The sequence below is a fragment of the Oryx dammah genome, unplaced genomic scaffold, assembly GCF_014754425.2.
Source record: "Oryx dammah isolate SB20612 unplaced genomic scaffold, SCBI_Odam_1.1 HiC_scaffold_2, whole genome shotgun sequence".
In the NCBI taxonomy this organism is placed as follows: Eukaryota; Metazoa; Chordata; class Mammalia; order Artiodactyla; family Bovidae; genus Oryx; species Oryx dammah.
Window position 1 is genome coordinate 30,274,594 of NW_024070186.1, and position 16,367 is coordinate 30,290,960.

At 37.3% G+C, this 16,367-nt stretch overlaps 1 protein-coding gene across 1 annotated transcript in view; it reads left to right on the forward strand.

The window, feature by feature from the left end:
- Positions 1-15,933, forward strand: part of ATP1B3 (ATPase Na+/K+ transporting subunit beta 3) — a 34,827-nt gene extending 18,894 nt beyond the window's left edge. Inside the window, exons 3-7 of the mRNA XM_040233980.1 lie at positions 368-475; positions 6,162-6,346; positions 8,806-8,856; positions 13,004-13,090; positions 15,261-15,933. Of these exons, the coding sequence (XP_040089914.1) occupies positions 368-475; positions 6,162-6,346; positions 8,806-8,856; positions 13,004-13,090; positions 15,261-15,431 (602 nt within the window). The 3' untranslated portion in view covers positions 15,432-15,933. The remainder of the gene's footprint in view (positions 1-367; positions 476-6,161; positions 6,347-8,805; positions 8,857-13,003; positions 13,091-15,260) is intronic.
- The last annotated feature ends 434 nt before the right edge of the window (positions 15,934-16,367 follow it).

Genomic DNA, 16,367 nt, shown 5'->3' on the forward strand with positions numbered 1-16,367 from the left:
ATTTTCTCCATATATTAATGACAAATTGGCAAACCCTAAAGCACTGAATAGGAAATGAATGTAGAAAGTACAAAGTAAAATTTGTGTTTTTTCACTAAGGACCAGAGCAATTCTAAGATTTAGAGGTGGTTTCTAATTGGTATTATCTGAAGTGACTTTCAAGACTTTGGGATTCTTTCCTTTTAGATGTCTTTTTGTAGTCAGACATAACTGGGGAGTTCTTGGTGGTTCTCTCAATCTACCTGTGAACACAGTGTCCACATAATTTATTGAGACCTTCCTTTTTAGAGATAAGAGTGTAAGGAGAAGGAAAGAGAAAAAGGAATTTGCTGCAGTTAATTTCCCCCGTTTTCTCTTATCTCTATAGGACTTATGGTTTTTCCAAAACCAGTGTCGGCGTTGGATTTTTCATTCAGCCTGTCTGATCCAGAGTCCTATCAAGGGTACATTGATGACCTTAAGAAATTTCTAAAGCGTAAGTATGATTTTTTAGAGTAAGGTAAAAGATTTTAGTTGTTACAGAAACTAGTACCAAATTATGATTACTTTTAAAAACATTGTTCTTAGAGTTTGTTTTGCCTTTTTCTCTTTCTGCTAAAGAGAGGACTGGGCAAGTAGAATTATGATTATTCATGAGGAATTTATGATTATTTTATATTCTAACTTCTGGAAAGCATAGAGTTCTAAACCTAATGAGTAGTTGATTTGATTTTTTTTTAATCTACCCTATATAATAAGTACATGAGTAAGTTCATTGAAGTATAACATTTATACCTGCATTAAATCAAATAGCATTTGACTAAAGAGCAAAACAATATTATAAATCTTTCCTCTTAATTATTGGGCTTTTGGATCCAAAGTAGTGCTTGTGTGAGGGTGAGGAATGGTGTTTTATCACTAAAAAAAGTCTTACCAGTTGTTAGTTTTTCCAAGCTACTGGTTTGTAAAGATTTCAAATAGCCCAGTTTTCTCTGCGTTTTGCTTTCCCTAACTCTGTGGTATTAGCATCTGAATGAACAGGCAGGCCTTCCTCAGCCTCTCTCCCCTGCAGTTGCTCCTTAGAACATGTAGGACTCCATTGCCAAGATCACTGATGAGGCTCCCTGCACCTTCTTGTTTGCTAGTGTAACTTGCCCTGACTATTTGTCTGCCTCTTGGGGACTTCCAGTTCACTGATCCCTTTATTTTATTCCAGTCTCTCCACTCTCAGCTTCTCTGCTGGACAGGCTTATCAGTTCCATAGTTTTTCATTTCGATTTTATAGAAGCTAGTACTCTAAAATCCTTTGCCTCTTAGTCCATTTGTATAAACTTGCAAGTCGAAGAAGCCGTGTGATTCCTAGATGGAGCCCTTCCTTCGAGTCTGCCCTCTGAGGACTAAGTAACACTGTGAGTGCTTGATCACCTCCCTCAAATGGACCCAATCTACTGCCTGGAAGACCTGCTGAAATTCTCTGAGGGGATTATTTCCAATCTCTACTGAAAACTAGCTCCTTACCTACCCGCCCCGCCCCCCCTGCCCATTAACTCACTTTCTTCGTATAATCTGGTTTCCTGATTCAAGAGAAAGTGGAAATACTCAAGTGGGAACTCTCCAGGTTTCAGTAATATCCTCTTGCTCTGACAAGGGAAGCTGCCCTTCCTCTTATCTGTGTCCACCTGTCCACTCTCACTGCCTCAGAAACATCGTGCTAATTACCGATCCTTCTCCTATATATGGTTAGCTTCTCTGTTGGATTCCTTCAGTCAACATGCAAAAATCCTCAACTCCCGTCTTAAAAACCTTTTGATCCTGTGCCTTCTAATAACTGCCTTCCTAAATCTCTTTTCTTTGATAGTTAAATATATACTTGTTATTTAAATAGAGATGCTTTGTGAAAGTATAATTCGTGGTTTAAAAGACAAATAGTGAAGAAAGCCCTATAATTAGAACAATAGTTCCCTGCCCTCCTCCATGCTAGCTGCCGTACTTTTGCTTTATTCACAGAGGATGTGGTTTTTTTGTGTATGTTAAGCACTCTAATTTCCATCAGGGAACAAATGAAAATTTTCTGAGTTCCTGGAGTTTTCATAACCTAGTGGTGTGTTAGAAAGTAATAAGTGCTGTGGGGGAAAATAAGGCAGAGAAAGGAAATAGAGTTAAGAGAATCACAATTTTAAACAGAGTGGCCTGGGAAGGCCTTGTTGAAAGGGAATGTTTGAGGAAAACTCTGAGAAGGAGGGAACTAGCCATGTAACTGTCTAGCAGTAGGTGGGGAGGCCCTGAGGCTCACAAGGTCCAGTGTGTGAAAAGTTTGTCAAGGGAGCCAGAGGGGCTGGATGGAGTGAGTGGGGAGAATGTAGTAGGGGTTTGAGGTCAGGGAGGCCTTAGAGGTTGTTGCTCAGTTGTTTGACTTTCACAGCAAACAAGATGGAAGTTCTTAAGCAGAAAATAACAACTCACACAGATTTTTAAAGGATCACTCAGGCTGTATTTTGAGACTAGATTCTAGGTGAGGAACCAAGGAGGCTAGTCAAAAGCCCATTGCAGTCACCCAGGTGAGTGAAGATCATGTCTTGCAATTGGAGCATTGGAGGCTGTGAAAAATTATCTGATTGTGGATATATTTTCAGCGGGAAATAACTTCATGGTTTTAAACGTTTTCTTACGAAATTTTTCTTCTTTATTTTTTTTAATTGAAATTGTATTTGTTTGACTGCATTGGGTCTTTTTTTTTTTTGCATTGGGTCTTAATTGTGGCGCACCAGCTCTCATTGTGGCACACAGGCTTAGTTGTTGCACAGCATGTGGGATCGTAGTTCCCCAACCAGGGATCAAAGCCGTGTCCCCTGTGCTGCAAGGTGGGTTCCTAACTTCTGGACCACCAGGGAAGTCCCCTTCTTATCTTTAAAAGTTATATTTTCCTGCTGGTTCTTGATTTACCACTTGTATATATTGTCTTTATTTCCTTTTATGTTAGATGAGGATTTAGCTCAACTGCCTCAGAAGTCCCCCTATTCTCAATTCAAAAGTAACTGAACTACTAAGTTATTTTCATTATTGGTTGCCTTTTTATACTTGCTTTACATTACAGTCTACCATTTGTAGAGACTCTCGTCTAACTCTTTTATTTGTATAGTGTCATATGAGGTGTTCTCTTAAGTCCTTTTTGATGCAAAACTCCTTCCTAAGTCTTTCCCGTTTCTGCAGTCTGCACTGGTTTCTGTTCAGGCATCCACCACCCAGCTATCATTTGGGGACTTCATTTGATCACTTTTGAATTGGATTCACTGTTTCTTGGCTCCTGCTTTGTTATTCTTTATTTACTCTCTAGTTTTGGTGGCATATGTTCTCAAATAACTTTGTAAGAAAAGATAGATGAATACTGTTCCATGGTATATATAACACTATACTAGTTAGCCATAAAAAAGAATGAAATCTTGCTATTTGCAACAACATGGGTGGACCTTGAGAGCATGATGCAATGTGAAATAAGTCAAACAGAGACACACAACAAATGATCTCACTTATGTGTGGAATATAAGAAACAGAACAAGCAAGAAAACCAAACTCATAGATCCAGAAAGGATGTCGCAGGGGCAGCAGGAGGTGGAGGTGAAATGATGAAAGATCATCAGAAGGAACAGTCTTCCAGTTATATGTGAATAAGCCTTGGGGATATAATATACAGCATAGTGACTGCTATTAGCAAAATTGTATATTTGGAAATTGCTAACAGAATAGATCACAAGAAAAAGAACTTGTAACTGTATGTGGGAACAAGATATCAACTAGATTTACCATGATTATCGTTTCACAGTGTATGCAAATAATTAAAGCATTCATTGTGTTGTACACCTGAAACTAATGTTATATGTGGATTACATTTCCACTTATATTTCAGTTAAAAAATTTTAAAGATACATGGAGTTTAAGTTTTTAGTCCTTTCATTTCTGAAAATGATCTCATTTTGCTTGTATGGTTTGTAGCTTAACTAAATAGAGAATTTTATCAATAGTTCCTTTGTATCTACCTTTTTCTGTTCGGCAGTATTTGCTTTGTGTTTAATTAGATTTCCTTCGGTTCTAAAATTTTGTATTGGTGTCAGTCTCTATAGTGTCATTTTGCTGAAAACTTGTTGGGATCTTTCCTGATGAAGACTTGGGTCCTCCAGTTGAGGAAACTGTTATTACTTGAAAGTTTCCTCACTTCACTTTTCTAGTCCTCTTTCTAGAACTATTCTGTTAGTTGTTGGGTATTTGCTCTCTCATTTTCTGTTCTTATTTTATTATACTGGGGGGTTACTTTCAGATCTTTAATGTTCATCATCCCCCTTCCCTTTTTTAAACTTTGAATTATTGTTGTTCCTAGGGATGTGTTTCTCATGTTTAGAAGATAGAGTCTCCTGTTAAAAGGATATATTGTCTTATATGGGGTTTTTTTTCCTATAAATACTAATTAGAACTTAATATTTTATCTAGTTCAGTTGATCCCTTTCAGGTCTTTTCCCCCACTGTTTACCTACACCTCTTTATGGCTTCCTTGAGGCTTTCCTTGAAAATGTGGGGTTCTTTGGTTGCTGTCTCTGAGAAGGTGACCTTTCTGTGCTCCCATCATGCCCAGCATAGAGACGTCTTCGTATTCTGACCATTTATCGTCCAACTCCTTGCACTTACCTAGGTTTTGTGTAGAAGTGGAAGTTGGCGTCATACAAAAATGACTCTGTTGGTACAGAGTATATACAGGAGAGGCCCTTGGAGGCTACTGGTGTAGGCCTTGAATACTTTCTGCAGAATTGTGCCAGAAAAGTCAAAAAAGGAGTCATAAATGTCAGTGGCTGTGTTCTGTTGCAAAAGTTTAGCCCATTCCCTGTTACCCCAATACTGAGTCATTCTTGGCTTTTAAATTGGTACATGGTTCCAATGGTATCCTAATTTTTGATAAACAAAAGAAAAAACCAAAAATTTTGACCTTTTTTTTTTTTCTTTTTTTAAAGGGAAAAATCTGTACTCAGTTACCCTGCTGAACCCCGGGGTTAGTCACTGCTCTGGGAACTAAGATCCCTCAAGCCTCGTAGCATGAAAGGCAGGCAAACAAACTACTTTTAAATAAATAGATAAAATTAACTAACTGGGCTTCTCAGGTGGCTAAGTGGTAAGGAACCCGCCTGTCACTGCAGGAGATGCAGGTTTGATTCCTGGGTCAGGAAGAATCCCCTGGAGGAGGAAATAGCAACCCAGTCTTAATATTCTTGCTTGGAAAATCTCATGGACAGAGGCTCCTGGTAGAGTCAGACATGACTTAGCAACGGAGCAACGACAAAACTAAATGTGTTTGCTTTGAAATTTTGGTTCCTGTTTTGGTTCAATTCATTTTAGGTGACTTTTTTTCTAGTACCAGTTACACCCAAGCACTGACTGTGAGGCGTTGTGATACCATGTCTTGACTGTTGATTAGTGGGTATCTTGCAATAGCCTAAGATCATTCAGGGCAGAGACCACAGCTGACCTGCTCACTGCTGTGCCACTTTTTTGTCTAACACTGTGCCAAGTGCACAGCAAACATTTGAAAATCACTGAATTGTCTGCCTCTCCTTTCTTCCCCATCTCCAAGTTGTAACCATTTTGCTCCCCTGTCACTTTGAATATATCTTGTTACCTCCACCTCTGCTGAAAACACCATTTGGTAAGCTAACATTACCTCACATGGGCCCCTTTACTAATCAGCTCTGTTGCAGTCCACTTAGAATATAGGTTGCTGTAGCTCCGTGTATCTTTAGGCCCTTTGGTTATGATTTTATTCAGCAATGTCTTCCCCACTACAATGTAAATAAGCTCCATAAGGGCAGCCGCCATGCCTTTTTATTTCCTCACCATTTTACCTTTTGGGCCAAGAACATCGAAAGCATTCAGATAATGTTGTAGCCATGGCTGGTGCCACCTAATGGTGACAAAAGAGATCTCTCTGTCGTCCAGTTTGTATTGAAATTAAGTAAACTGCAAAGCACTGGGTAGCTGTTAGAAGTTAGAGGAACAGACTTAACGTTCTTGCCCTAAAATTTCCCGGTGCGTGGCCTGTTGTTTTTGTGTTTGAAGAATATTGTCCAAAGGGTGACACAGTTCTGGTTGTGTTTAAGGTCCTTTTTGACTGATCTATTCACACATACGTATTTTCTTTTTAGCATATGGCTTAGAAGAACAGAAGAATCTCACAGATTGTACCAGTGGAACCTTTTTTGAGCAGAAGGGTCCAGAATACAGAGCGTGTCAGTTTCCTCTTTCTTTACTTGAAGCATGCAGTGGTGTGGATGATCCCACGTTTGGCTACCAAGGAGGAAAGCCTTGTATTCTTGTGAAAATGAACAGAGTATGTACAAAACTTGCTGCTGCTGCTTTTTTCTAATTTCCTGTTAAGCTGACAACTGTTTATTCAGTGCTATCTCATTTGGTGGTAGCTTATGTAAAAGGCTAGCAGTGATTTGTCCTTTGGAAAACCAGTACAGAAAAAAACTGCCGTGGGTTCATAAGTTAGTCATAAATTAGGGAGTAACACAACTTCAGCTTTTCTCTTTGGGAGCTAGCTACACACACACACACACACTTAAGCGTAGATCAGGGCTTCAGGCATCAGGTGTTCTGGGGGTCATGCCCACAGCATGGTGGTATTAATGTGCTGTGCTCATCTTCACATCTTAGCAGTAATGTAATTTAAAATCCCATGGCAGATCTGTGAACTTTGGGCTCATTTAACTTTTTTCTGAATAGCTTTACAGTATACATCTATGTAATTAATAGTGAAAATACAGATAAAATTGTATTAAAATGAGCCTAGCCAGCATTATGCTATGTTGTCCAGAAGAAGTGCCTGAATTGTATAGCCACCAGCAAACCAAGAAGCTAATAATGTTCTCTGTGTCTAAGTAATAGTGTCTTGGGGTCACTGTGCAAAAGGAAGGTGCTTTCCTTGCATAGTGAAGTGATCGCCTAACCCTGTGCCTTGCTACTGTCTAAATGTACTGCAGAGTTGGGTTCCAGTCCAGGTAACCTGTTGAGGCCTACATGGTCTCTCCTGAAGAGTGAAATCATTCCTGGTCATTTATTCAGAGAATAAGCAGGTTCCTGAACAGGTGCAGACCTCTCAAGGTCTTGAGTATACACATCACTGAAGTCAGCATCCCTAATAAAACTGAAATTGGAGTCTTCTGAAGCTGGCACTGCTAGATAAGGAGTTTCCCTTAGGGAGAGCCAGCTAGATGCTTAGGTGTCCAGACCATCTTCCCTCCAGTCTATCTTTCCCCTCCCTCTGCGGATGATGACAGTTCTCTGACTACCCCGTAGCACTGTAGAGATCATTCTGAAACATTGCCTGACACACTGTAGGCACTCAATAAATGTTTTAGCAAGACTTTAAGAATTAAGATTAAAGTGGAGGTGAAACTAAAGGCAAGGTAGGCAGGCAGCAAGTGGGAGCAATGTGAACTATTTGGAAGGGACCCCTACTTTCCCTAGAAATGCTAGGGAGCTCATACATACCACATACTGTTAAATAAAGTAGAAATGGGTTTTCATAGTCCACACAAGAAATGATCTTCATAGTCATCCATAGTTGACTGAAGGGACTGAATGGTCCCATCAGATTAACACCTAGATTAATGGAACACTTGTTCCCAATAGAAAACAGAGAAGAGAAGCAGCTCTGGTTCCTTCTCCCACGGCGCCAAACTTCCAAGTTTGTTTTCTTTGCCAGTATGTCCACTGAATGATGAGGGTCTGAGACTGTAGTTGCTGATGGAGGCAGAACTTGGCAGGCTTAACAGGAAGATATCATCAGGCAAATGGGAATCAGTACTGAGATGCTGCATAGGCATGTGGGAGGGCCTCAAATCCCAGTATAGTTCGTTCCAGAGTCATTGCAAGGGCACAGATAGTTATTGCTCTTGAAATTATTATTTAGGCTGCAACACTACTTTTCTTTGGGGGAGAGTACTTATATTTTAAGGCATTCACATTAAAATGCATATAAATTATAAACTAAAATGCATATAAATTCAAAATGCCAAAAATCCTCACAAAATACATGGATAAATATCATTCACACAGTTACATCAACTGCATACATGAAGGTAGCTTCATTACATAGAGCTGAATGGTCCCATCTTTAAAATGGGATTCATTCAGTGTATGTGTTTTATAGATCTGAAATACAGTAGGGTTCTGTAGAAGGCTATGGAAACATGGTTGGGTGGTGACCTAACATTTTCATGAACAGTTACTTCTTATATTGTGCCTTTGCAGTGCTTATTTGCGTTAATGATGTCTTAATAATGAAATGTAAAGATTTCTATTATTTTAAGGGGAGCAAAGTACAATACTGTGTTTTGGTCAATTTTTTGATGACTGACTTAATTTTCTAAATTGCCCCAGTACTATAATGAGATAGATAATTGGTAAGATTATTATATTGAAAAGTCTATTCTATTCCTCTAAAATAAAATCAAAAGGCAAACGTAAAAGGTTTTAAGGCAGTGGCTTCCCTCATAGCTCAGTCGGTAAAGAATCTGCCTGCAATGCAGGAGACCTGGGTCGGGAAGATCCCCTGGAGAAGGAAATGGCAACTCACTCCAGTATTCTTGCCTGGAGAATCCCATGGACAGAGGAGCCTGGTGGACTACAGTCCATGGGATCGCAAGAGTTGGACATGAGTTTTCGACTAAAGAGAGAGAATGTTCATCTCAACCTTCCTATCCCTTGTCCTCAGCAACAAAGGAGGAGGTTCTGTTGTATACAGTTGTGATGTTTCACTTAATCAGTGTTTCTTTACTTTAGATAATTGGATTAAAGCCTCAAGGAGAACCAAGGATAGACTGTATTGCAAAGGTTGGTATTCAGAAAATAACCAAATTTCTGTTGAAGTTCTAGTATATCTTAAAAATACTTTAAAAGTCTAATGAATTTAGTCATTTTTTTCCCTTCCCTGTCATATTTTAAAGTCCATTGTAGTGCCATTCTTAGAATAAACTCCTCCAACCTTCTGTTTGCTAATGATAATGCGAAAAGACTTATTTTCTGTGTGCACTTGATATCACGCTCTTTCCCTTTATATTTACACGTACCATATTTCATTGATTTTAAGATTCAATTTCTTTTTTCTACCTGAATAACACTGAAATTGGGGTTGGCCTTATAGTTGATAGAGTCTTAATAGTGTATAAAATTTTTTCTCTCTTAATAGTACATAAATTGGTGTATATCAGTGGCATCTGAGATTTAATGAAACACGATATCTTTTCCTTAAGGTAGAGGCATTATTTTGCTCTCTTATCCCTACTTTATTTTTTTCCAGAGTGCTGTGCTATTTTCATTTCATGATTTCTTTTGTTTTCTCTCCATGCTGCAAAGTGCAACTAAGACAAATATGTAAATGATGGGTAAGAGTTCTCAGGAGAAACTGTTAAGTTCTAAATTTAATTTTGATACTGTGTAAAATAAAATATTAGCATTCCACCTTCAGTTAATGACAGAAGTGTCTTGATTGAAATGTTAAATTGAAATCACTTCTGAAGTTGTTTGCCAAAGAAAACTGTAATCCCTTTTAATCATAAATGAATTTCTTATTTGGGCAGAAACTTGCTTGTGGTTCTCAAGTCTGATCATGCCTCAGAACCACTTGGAGGGTCTTTTGGGTCCCAGTTGTGCAGGTTCTAACTCAGTAGGTCTGGGGTGACACCCCAAAGTTTGCATTTCTAATTAAGTTTCCAGGTATTGGTGATGCTGCTGGTCTGGGACCCATACTTTGAGAACTCCTGCTTTAGAGTATTGATCTATTTTGAGTATTTATTCGTTGTTTAGAGTAGTATAAAAAGCTAGAAATTTTTGTGCTTTCTCATCTGGGTTGAAGTATGCATGTGTAACCATAGGCAACTCACTAGATCTCCTTATGCTGTAGTCAGCTCTGTAGGAAACTTGGATAAAAAATCAGAATCTCACTGAAAACCAGATTCTGCATCTGAGCTGAGTGTTTCTTGGTATACAAATCCTTCTAAAAATACAGTGAGCCTCTACTCTCCTGCCATCTCTTAGAAGAAAATGTTTCAGCTACGTGATAGATTTAGGAAATGTGTAACTCTGTGATCGCCTTTGCTTGCAAGTCTTCCCAAGAGAAGGTTCCCGATGCCGGGTGTGAGCCCTCAGCCGGGCAAAAGTGCTGATTTTATGACAGTGTCCTGTGTTCAAGGGCGTTTACCTCTGAACGTGAGCGGACCATGTAGATACATTTGAGCCAGTGAGTCTGTGGAGCCAACACCACCATGAAAGGAGAATGAACACACACACATATGCAGGCCAGAAGGGCGAAAGCTTTCCACTCCTTTCCCAAGGTTTCATTTCTGTAAGCCTGTGGCCAGTATAAACAACTCTGTGTAACTCTTCCCTTAGGGTTATAAATGGGTTTTTCTCCTTATCTGTTACGTTTCTTTTGCTTCTAGAATGGTTGGGAGAAATGTTAATGAAAAATTTTGGTCTGATGACTCAGGTTTCAGTTGCTGTTCCTTTTGCTTTGAAGAGTTTTGTGGAACGTATATAAAATAATCAAAATAGAGTTTTTGTGTTGTTTCTTGTGGAATATTTTTGTTTTTAGAAAAAAAACACAAAATTGGAAGAAATGTTTGTAAAATCTTGCATTACTCATAGGCTAGTTACAAAGGAGTAACCAGGTGGCATACATAAATTTTAGAGGTGTGGCTATGTGAACAGATGGAAACATTTATTGCATATCATCATATTGCTGTTTTCCATTAGATTTGTCTATATCAAGTGTTCTTGGTGTAAATTCTTCAGTTGAATTACTTTTTATGTAGTATATTTCTTTTGTCTTATATTCTTTGATCTGCTTTAATTGCTTTATACAAGTTAAGAGTTCTGGAAACACTAAAACATTGATGATAGGACATGCTCTTAGAAGTGGCCTTTAATTTTAAAGAATAGTTCCTGCAAAAGATGTAATATTCATATTTATGTCATTAGTTTTTTTAATTCCCTTACAAAAATGAATTGTATTCATTAAAGAAAATTTAGGAAAATAAAGAAGGAAAAATTTTGGTAGATTTTTGCCCAGAGATAACCACTGCTTAGGATATTTGGTGTGTGTTTTTCAAATGATTTCCAAGTGTTGGTGATATAGAATAAACAGAATGCATTCATTTTAAATCTTTATTTTGTTTTCAGTGGAATTTAGTGACTGCTAGTAGAAAAACATGACATGCAGCTTTACCCTAAAATTTATCATTGTTCGGATATACCTTTTATTGTTTCTCAATTTCTAAACGTTTATTTTCACTGAAGATATAAAATGCAAGTTTAAAAGTCTACCAGCTTGGTGGTGTTGATACAAACCAGTGGAGCAGTTCATTGAGCGTGTGGCCATAACTGTGAGCCTCAGTTCCCCTCTGTGTAATTGATCGCACACACGAAAGGGTTGTTAGGCCTAAACAAGGTAAATATAAATTGAGTGTTGTATCTGGCTGAACATACACACTGAAGTACTCAATAAACTGTAACCCAAGGAAAACCTTTTACATTTTGGGGAACTTCTCTGTGTTTGTAGGAATTAAGCTCATATACTAAGGTTAAACAAAAGTAAGTAATGTACAGAAACACATTAAAGTGACTTTTTTTCTCCTGTGTAAACTGTTATTTTAGATTTCACGTTTTTTAAATTAAGGAGTATAACAAGGTGGTATTTGAATAGTGGTTGAAAAAAGGCTTCTGTACTTTTTCTTAGCCTTGTTATTGCCTGTTCTTTTTGCAGTTTTTGGTCTGGATCATTAGAACTTGCCCCCCTTTTGGAGTGTCATCGATTTAGTCTTTGCTATCTTGTCTGTATTGCTTCTTCATGTGTTTCTCTCCACACACATGTGCTACTTCACAGTGGTTCAGTGAAGTAAGCAGAGAGTAGGGGTTCCCTTAAGAGGAGATTCTTAGTTTTGCTATAGTGTTTCATGTTTTCTTTCTACAGTAGAGATTAGTTTATTCAAATCTACAATTCAAACATTTAGAAATGTTTTATATTATTGCCTTGTGACATTGCCACTGATTTTAATAATTTGGTGTCTCTGTCATCTACTCAGTATGTGTAAAGTTAGAGTCATTAATACTGGACCTATTCAGAATGTGTTACATGAGAAATTTTGTGAATTGGTTATTTTTCAGGAAGAATACTAGGTTTGTGTTTTTATTGTGTATAAAAGCTTTTTTGAGGTATGATTGATTTGTAATATTACATAAGTTTCAGGTATACAACAGAATGATTCACAATTGTTAAATATACTCTGTTTATAGTTGTTATAAAATATTGATTCTATTCCTTGTGCTGTACAATTTATCTTTAAACACATGGAATATAGTTGCAGCAGTCATATAACACCTTTAATTTACTTACATGTGCTCATAAAATAATTCAAGGAAAATGTGATATTCAGATTGCATAAGAAGAGTATTAGCTTAGAGTACTTTAAATTTTCCCTTGAGTTTTTTATCAGCTGCATGATCCATTCTTCCTCTGACTACAGTTATCATGGTTGTTTTGGACCTGCTGCTCCCAGGCCTGAGTGGCACATCCTGGGTTGTGGCAGCTGTTGCTTCCCAGTCTGGAAGTGCACAGTACTTTATTCATTTTAGAATTCCTTGGTCCCAGACCTCCTGGTGTATTCCTGCTGTCAGTGGCTAGAGAACGGGCATTTGGTAGTTGGAACACAGATAAGATTTTACAGACAGTGCATGAGTAGATCGAGCTATAAGTTAAAGGGACTGTCATGGAAATAAATGAGGAAATCAGGATAATTCATGTCAGGGGGTTTAAATCAACATGAGTAAGTCTCTTTTCAAAAAATCCTCTTGTAGCAAATACAGTTGAAACAGCATTGTAGTTTCTCCATACTGTTCATAATTGATATCGCTTTAATAAAAATATACTTTTAAAAACTATTTTTTGTGACCTAACAAGAGTTTCTTTTGTTTTCAACTTTAGAGTGAAAGCACAGCATTTCTATCAACTTATCCTTCCAATGGAACGATAGATTTAAAATATTTTCCATATTATGGGAAAAAACTGCATGTGAGTATTTAGAAATTCTTAAGTGATTGAGACTCTTGGGAAACTGGCACATGTGTATTAAAATGCCAGTTGTCTGGGTCAGGTAGACAAATGCCTGTGTAATGTGTGCATCATCTATTCTGGTTTTTAAATACATTGGTGATGGCAGACGGAGACTCCAGGTCTTCAAGTTGAGCACAAAACCGAAGCAGATAAGTTAAAGGATGATTATTTGCAAAATAACATTTTCTCTTTCATGTCATAGTGCGTGCTTATTTAAAGAATATAGAAAAGTGGTTAAGTCATTACCCAGAGATAACTATTATTGTAGTGGAATTTCTGTATCTATTATATATATAGCATTATATATATATATATATATATGGTAGTAAACTTTTAATTTTATTTTGAAGTAATTCTAAACTTAAGTGGCTTGCACCATACAGAGGATTCCTATTAACCTTTTACCCAACTTGCCTGTGTTGATGTTTTACATCATTTGTCTTATCAGTCTCCATATATATTTTTCCCATGAACCCTTTGTCATTAAGTTATAAACACGGTGCTTCTTTACACTAAATCCTCTTTACATTGAATTTCCTAAAAGTAAGGACATTATCATAATAACCATCCTGTACTTAACAAAGGAAATCAGCATTGAACTGTATTAATATCTGACCTACAGACCATGTTGGAATGTCACCAGTTGTTCCAGTAATGTTCTTTATTGCACAAGAAAGTGTTTTCCTGGTCCAGGTTGTTAAATTCTGACATCTTTAGTTGCCTGTAACTTGCAACAGTCCTCAATAGGTCTGCTTCATGCCCTTGAACTCTTCAAAAATGAGTGCAGGCCTTTTGGGGCTTACTTTGTGGCTTATGTTCCTCAGTTTGAGTTTATCTGATGTTTTTTCATGGTTAAATGTAGGTTGTGCATTTTTGGCATGAATGCCTAAGAAGAAATGTATGTCCTTTTCAGAATGGCATGTCAGGAGGGATGTGGTATTGAGTCGCATTGATGGTGATGTTAACCTTGAACACTTGGTTAAGGTGGTGTCAGCCAAATTGCTCTAATGTATACTTTTTTCCCTTTGTAATCAATAAGTATTATATGGGGTGAATTCTTGGAGAGTCTGTAAAATTATTGCTCCCATAATGTTAGCATTTATTGATTCGTTCCTGAATCAGTTATTAATAGAATTGCTCTCAAATGTTTTTTTCTAATTTCATCTTTCCTTTTTCCATTTTCTAGTTGGCATTCCACTCTAAGAAAGTGCATTTTCTTCTCCACTATTTATTTATATTAATATAGTCCCATAGATTGTTACATAATTTAGGTGTTAATACATTATAATCATTTATTTTGGTGCTAAAACTCTCCCACATTTGGCTGGTGGAGACTGGCTCTAGCTTTTGTGTCCTTTAGGCATGTTCCCTGGATTCCTACAGTACTAACTTACTTTCTGGCACCACAAGGGGTCCAGGTTCATCTTGTATTTTCCCTGCCTTGGCCCTGGAATTAGCCCTTAGTTCCTTTTGGTGAAGGCTTGTATTTAGAAACCACAATGATGGCAAAACAGTTATGAGTATATTTGCACCAAGTTAAACAGCAACCATAGGGATATTAGAAACCTAAGTAACATCAGTGAGGTAATCTTCCACATGTTTATCATACATATTAATAGATAAGTACATGTTCTTCTCAAACACCTGGAACTGTCACAAAAATTTATCATAAAAAATGCATCTTCAAGTTTCATAAGATAGAAATATATTATAATAATACCTTGTGATCAAATGCAGTAAAACTAAAAATTATTGAAAGTGCCCTTCCTAAAGAGGGAGGAGGTGGGACCTCTCTATTAAACAACTCTTGAGTAAAGAAGGAAACGTAAACCAAGTTTATAGAGTATCTAAAAAATAATGAAACACAACATAATCACAATCTATGGAATACATTTAAAGCAGTGCTTAGAGGAAAATCCATAGTTGTAAAACACTTTGATCAGTAAAAAAAAGTAAAAGTAAATGAATATTCAGTTAGGGAAAAAGTAGAGGATTAAAAAAAATACGTCTAATTAATAGATTAAAATCTTGTTTGTTTTTTTAATTTTTAAAGAATAGGCAAGCTCCTGAAAAGTGTAGTTAAAGTTACTGTAGAATTTGAATTAATGTATTTTCCTTTATTTGCCAGGGGAGCTACCTGCAGCCACTAGTTGCCGTCCAGGTCAGCTTTGGTAGTGATGGTGACGTAAAAGAAGTAATGGTTGAGTGCAAGATCGATGGATCACCCAACCTAAAAACCCAGAATGACCGTGACAAGTTTTTAGGACGGGTTGCATTCAAGATCACCATGCATGCATAGTAGGAGTTAGGATGTCTCTACAGAGTAAACATTGTGTTGTCTGTCTTCATTTTGTATCAGCGGGACCTGCCATTCCAGAATTACGAGACCGCCTTGGAGAAAGGTGGAGTGGTACATGGCACTGGGATAACATAATGTGCTTCCAGATAACAGTGGTCCATGTCCTTCGGAGTAACTGCCTGTTGCCTCTGCTGCCTTTTGAACCATGTACAGTCACCAGATAGGGACTGTGAACACCTGATTCTGAACATGTAGGTTGGGGGTCTTGTCCAGTTTTTATGTGGTTTAATTGCCAAGTGTCTAAAGCTTAATGTGCTGTGCTATGTAAATATTTTATAGATTTAACACTGGTTAACTGTCATATTTTGATGCCAGCAAAGTTTTAAGGGATAAAATGGTACCTGACCAACATCAAGTGACTATAGCTACAAGAAATTCAGTGTGTGGAAAAGTTCTGTATGTGAGGAGGAAAAAGGAAAATAAAAGTGGATTTGAAAGGTTGGCTTGGATGTTTTGTAAAATTATTTTTTACATGCTGAATTAGTTTGTGGATCTTTTTGACTCGGAGCAGTCTTTGCTGCAAACCATGTAAAAACAAACAGAAAGAGATAGTGATGGGATTATTTTTTAACACTGGAACTAAATCTTTTAAAGTAGTTAGATTGAAGTATTTTAGACCATAGATAAAAACAGCATTTTTAGGTTGGCTATTAGGAATACACACCTAAATTTTTATGAAATTAACTTCATAAGATTTAAATTGTGCAAGAGTTTGTGGGGTCTTATGACTGCTTTTATTTAGCTGACTGTGGAGTGGACTCTAATAAAAAATACAAAATGTGAAATATAAAAAACTTAGAACTTATTCAGAGCTTCAAACCAAACAGTAGTTTAACTTCAGCATTGTTTGATTAGTGTCATGAAACACTTCCTCCT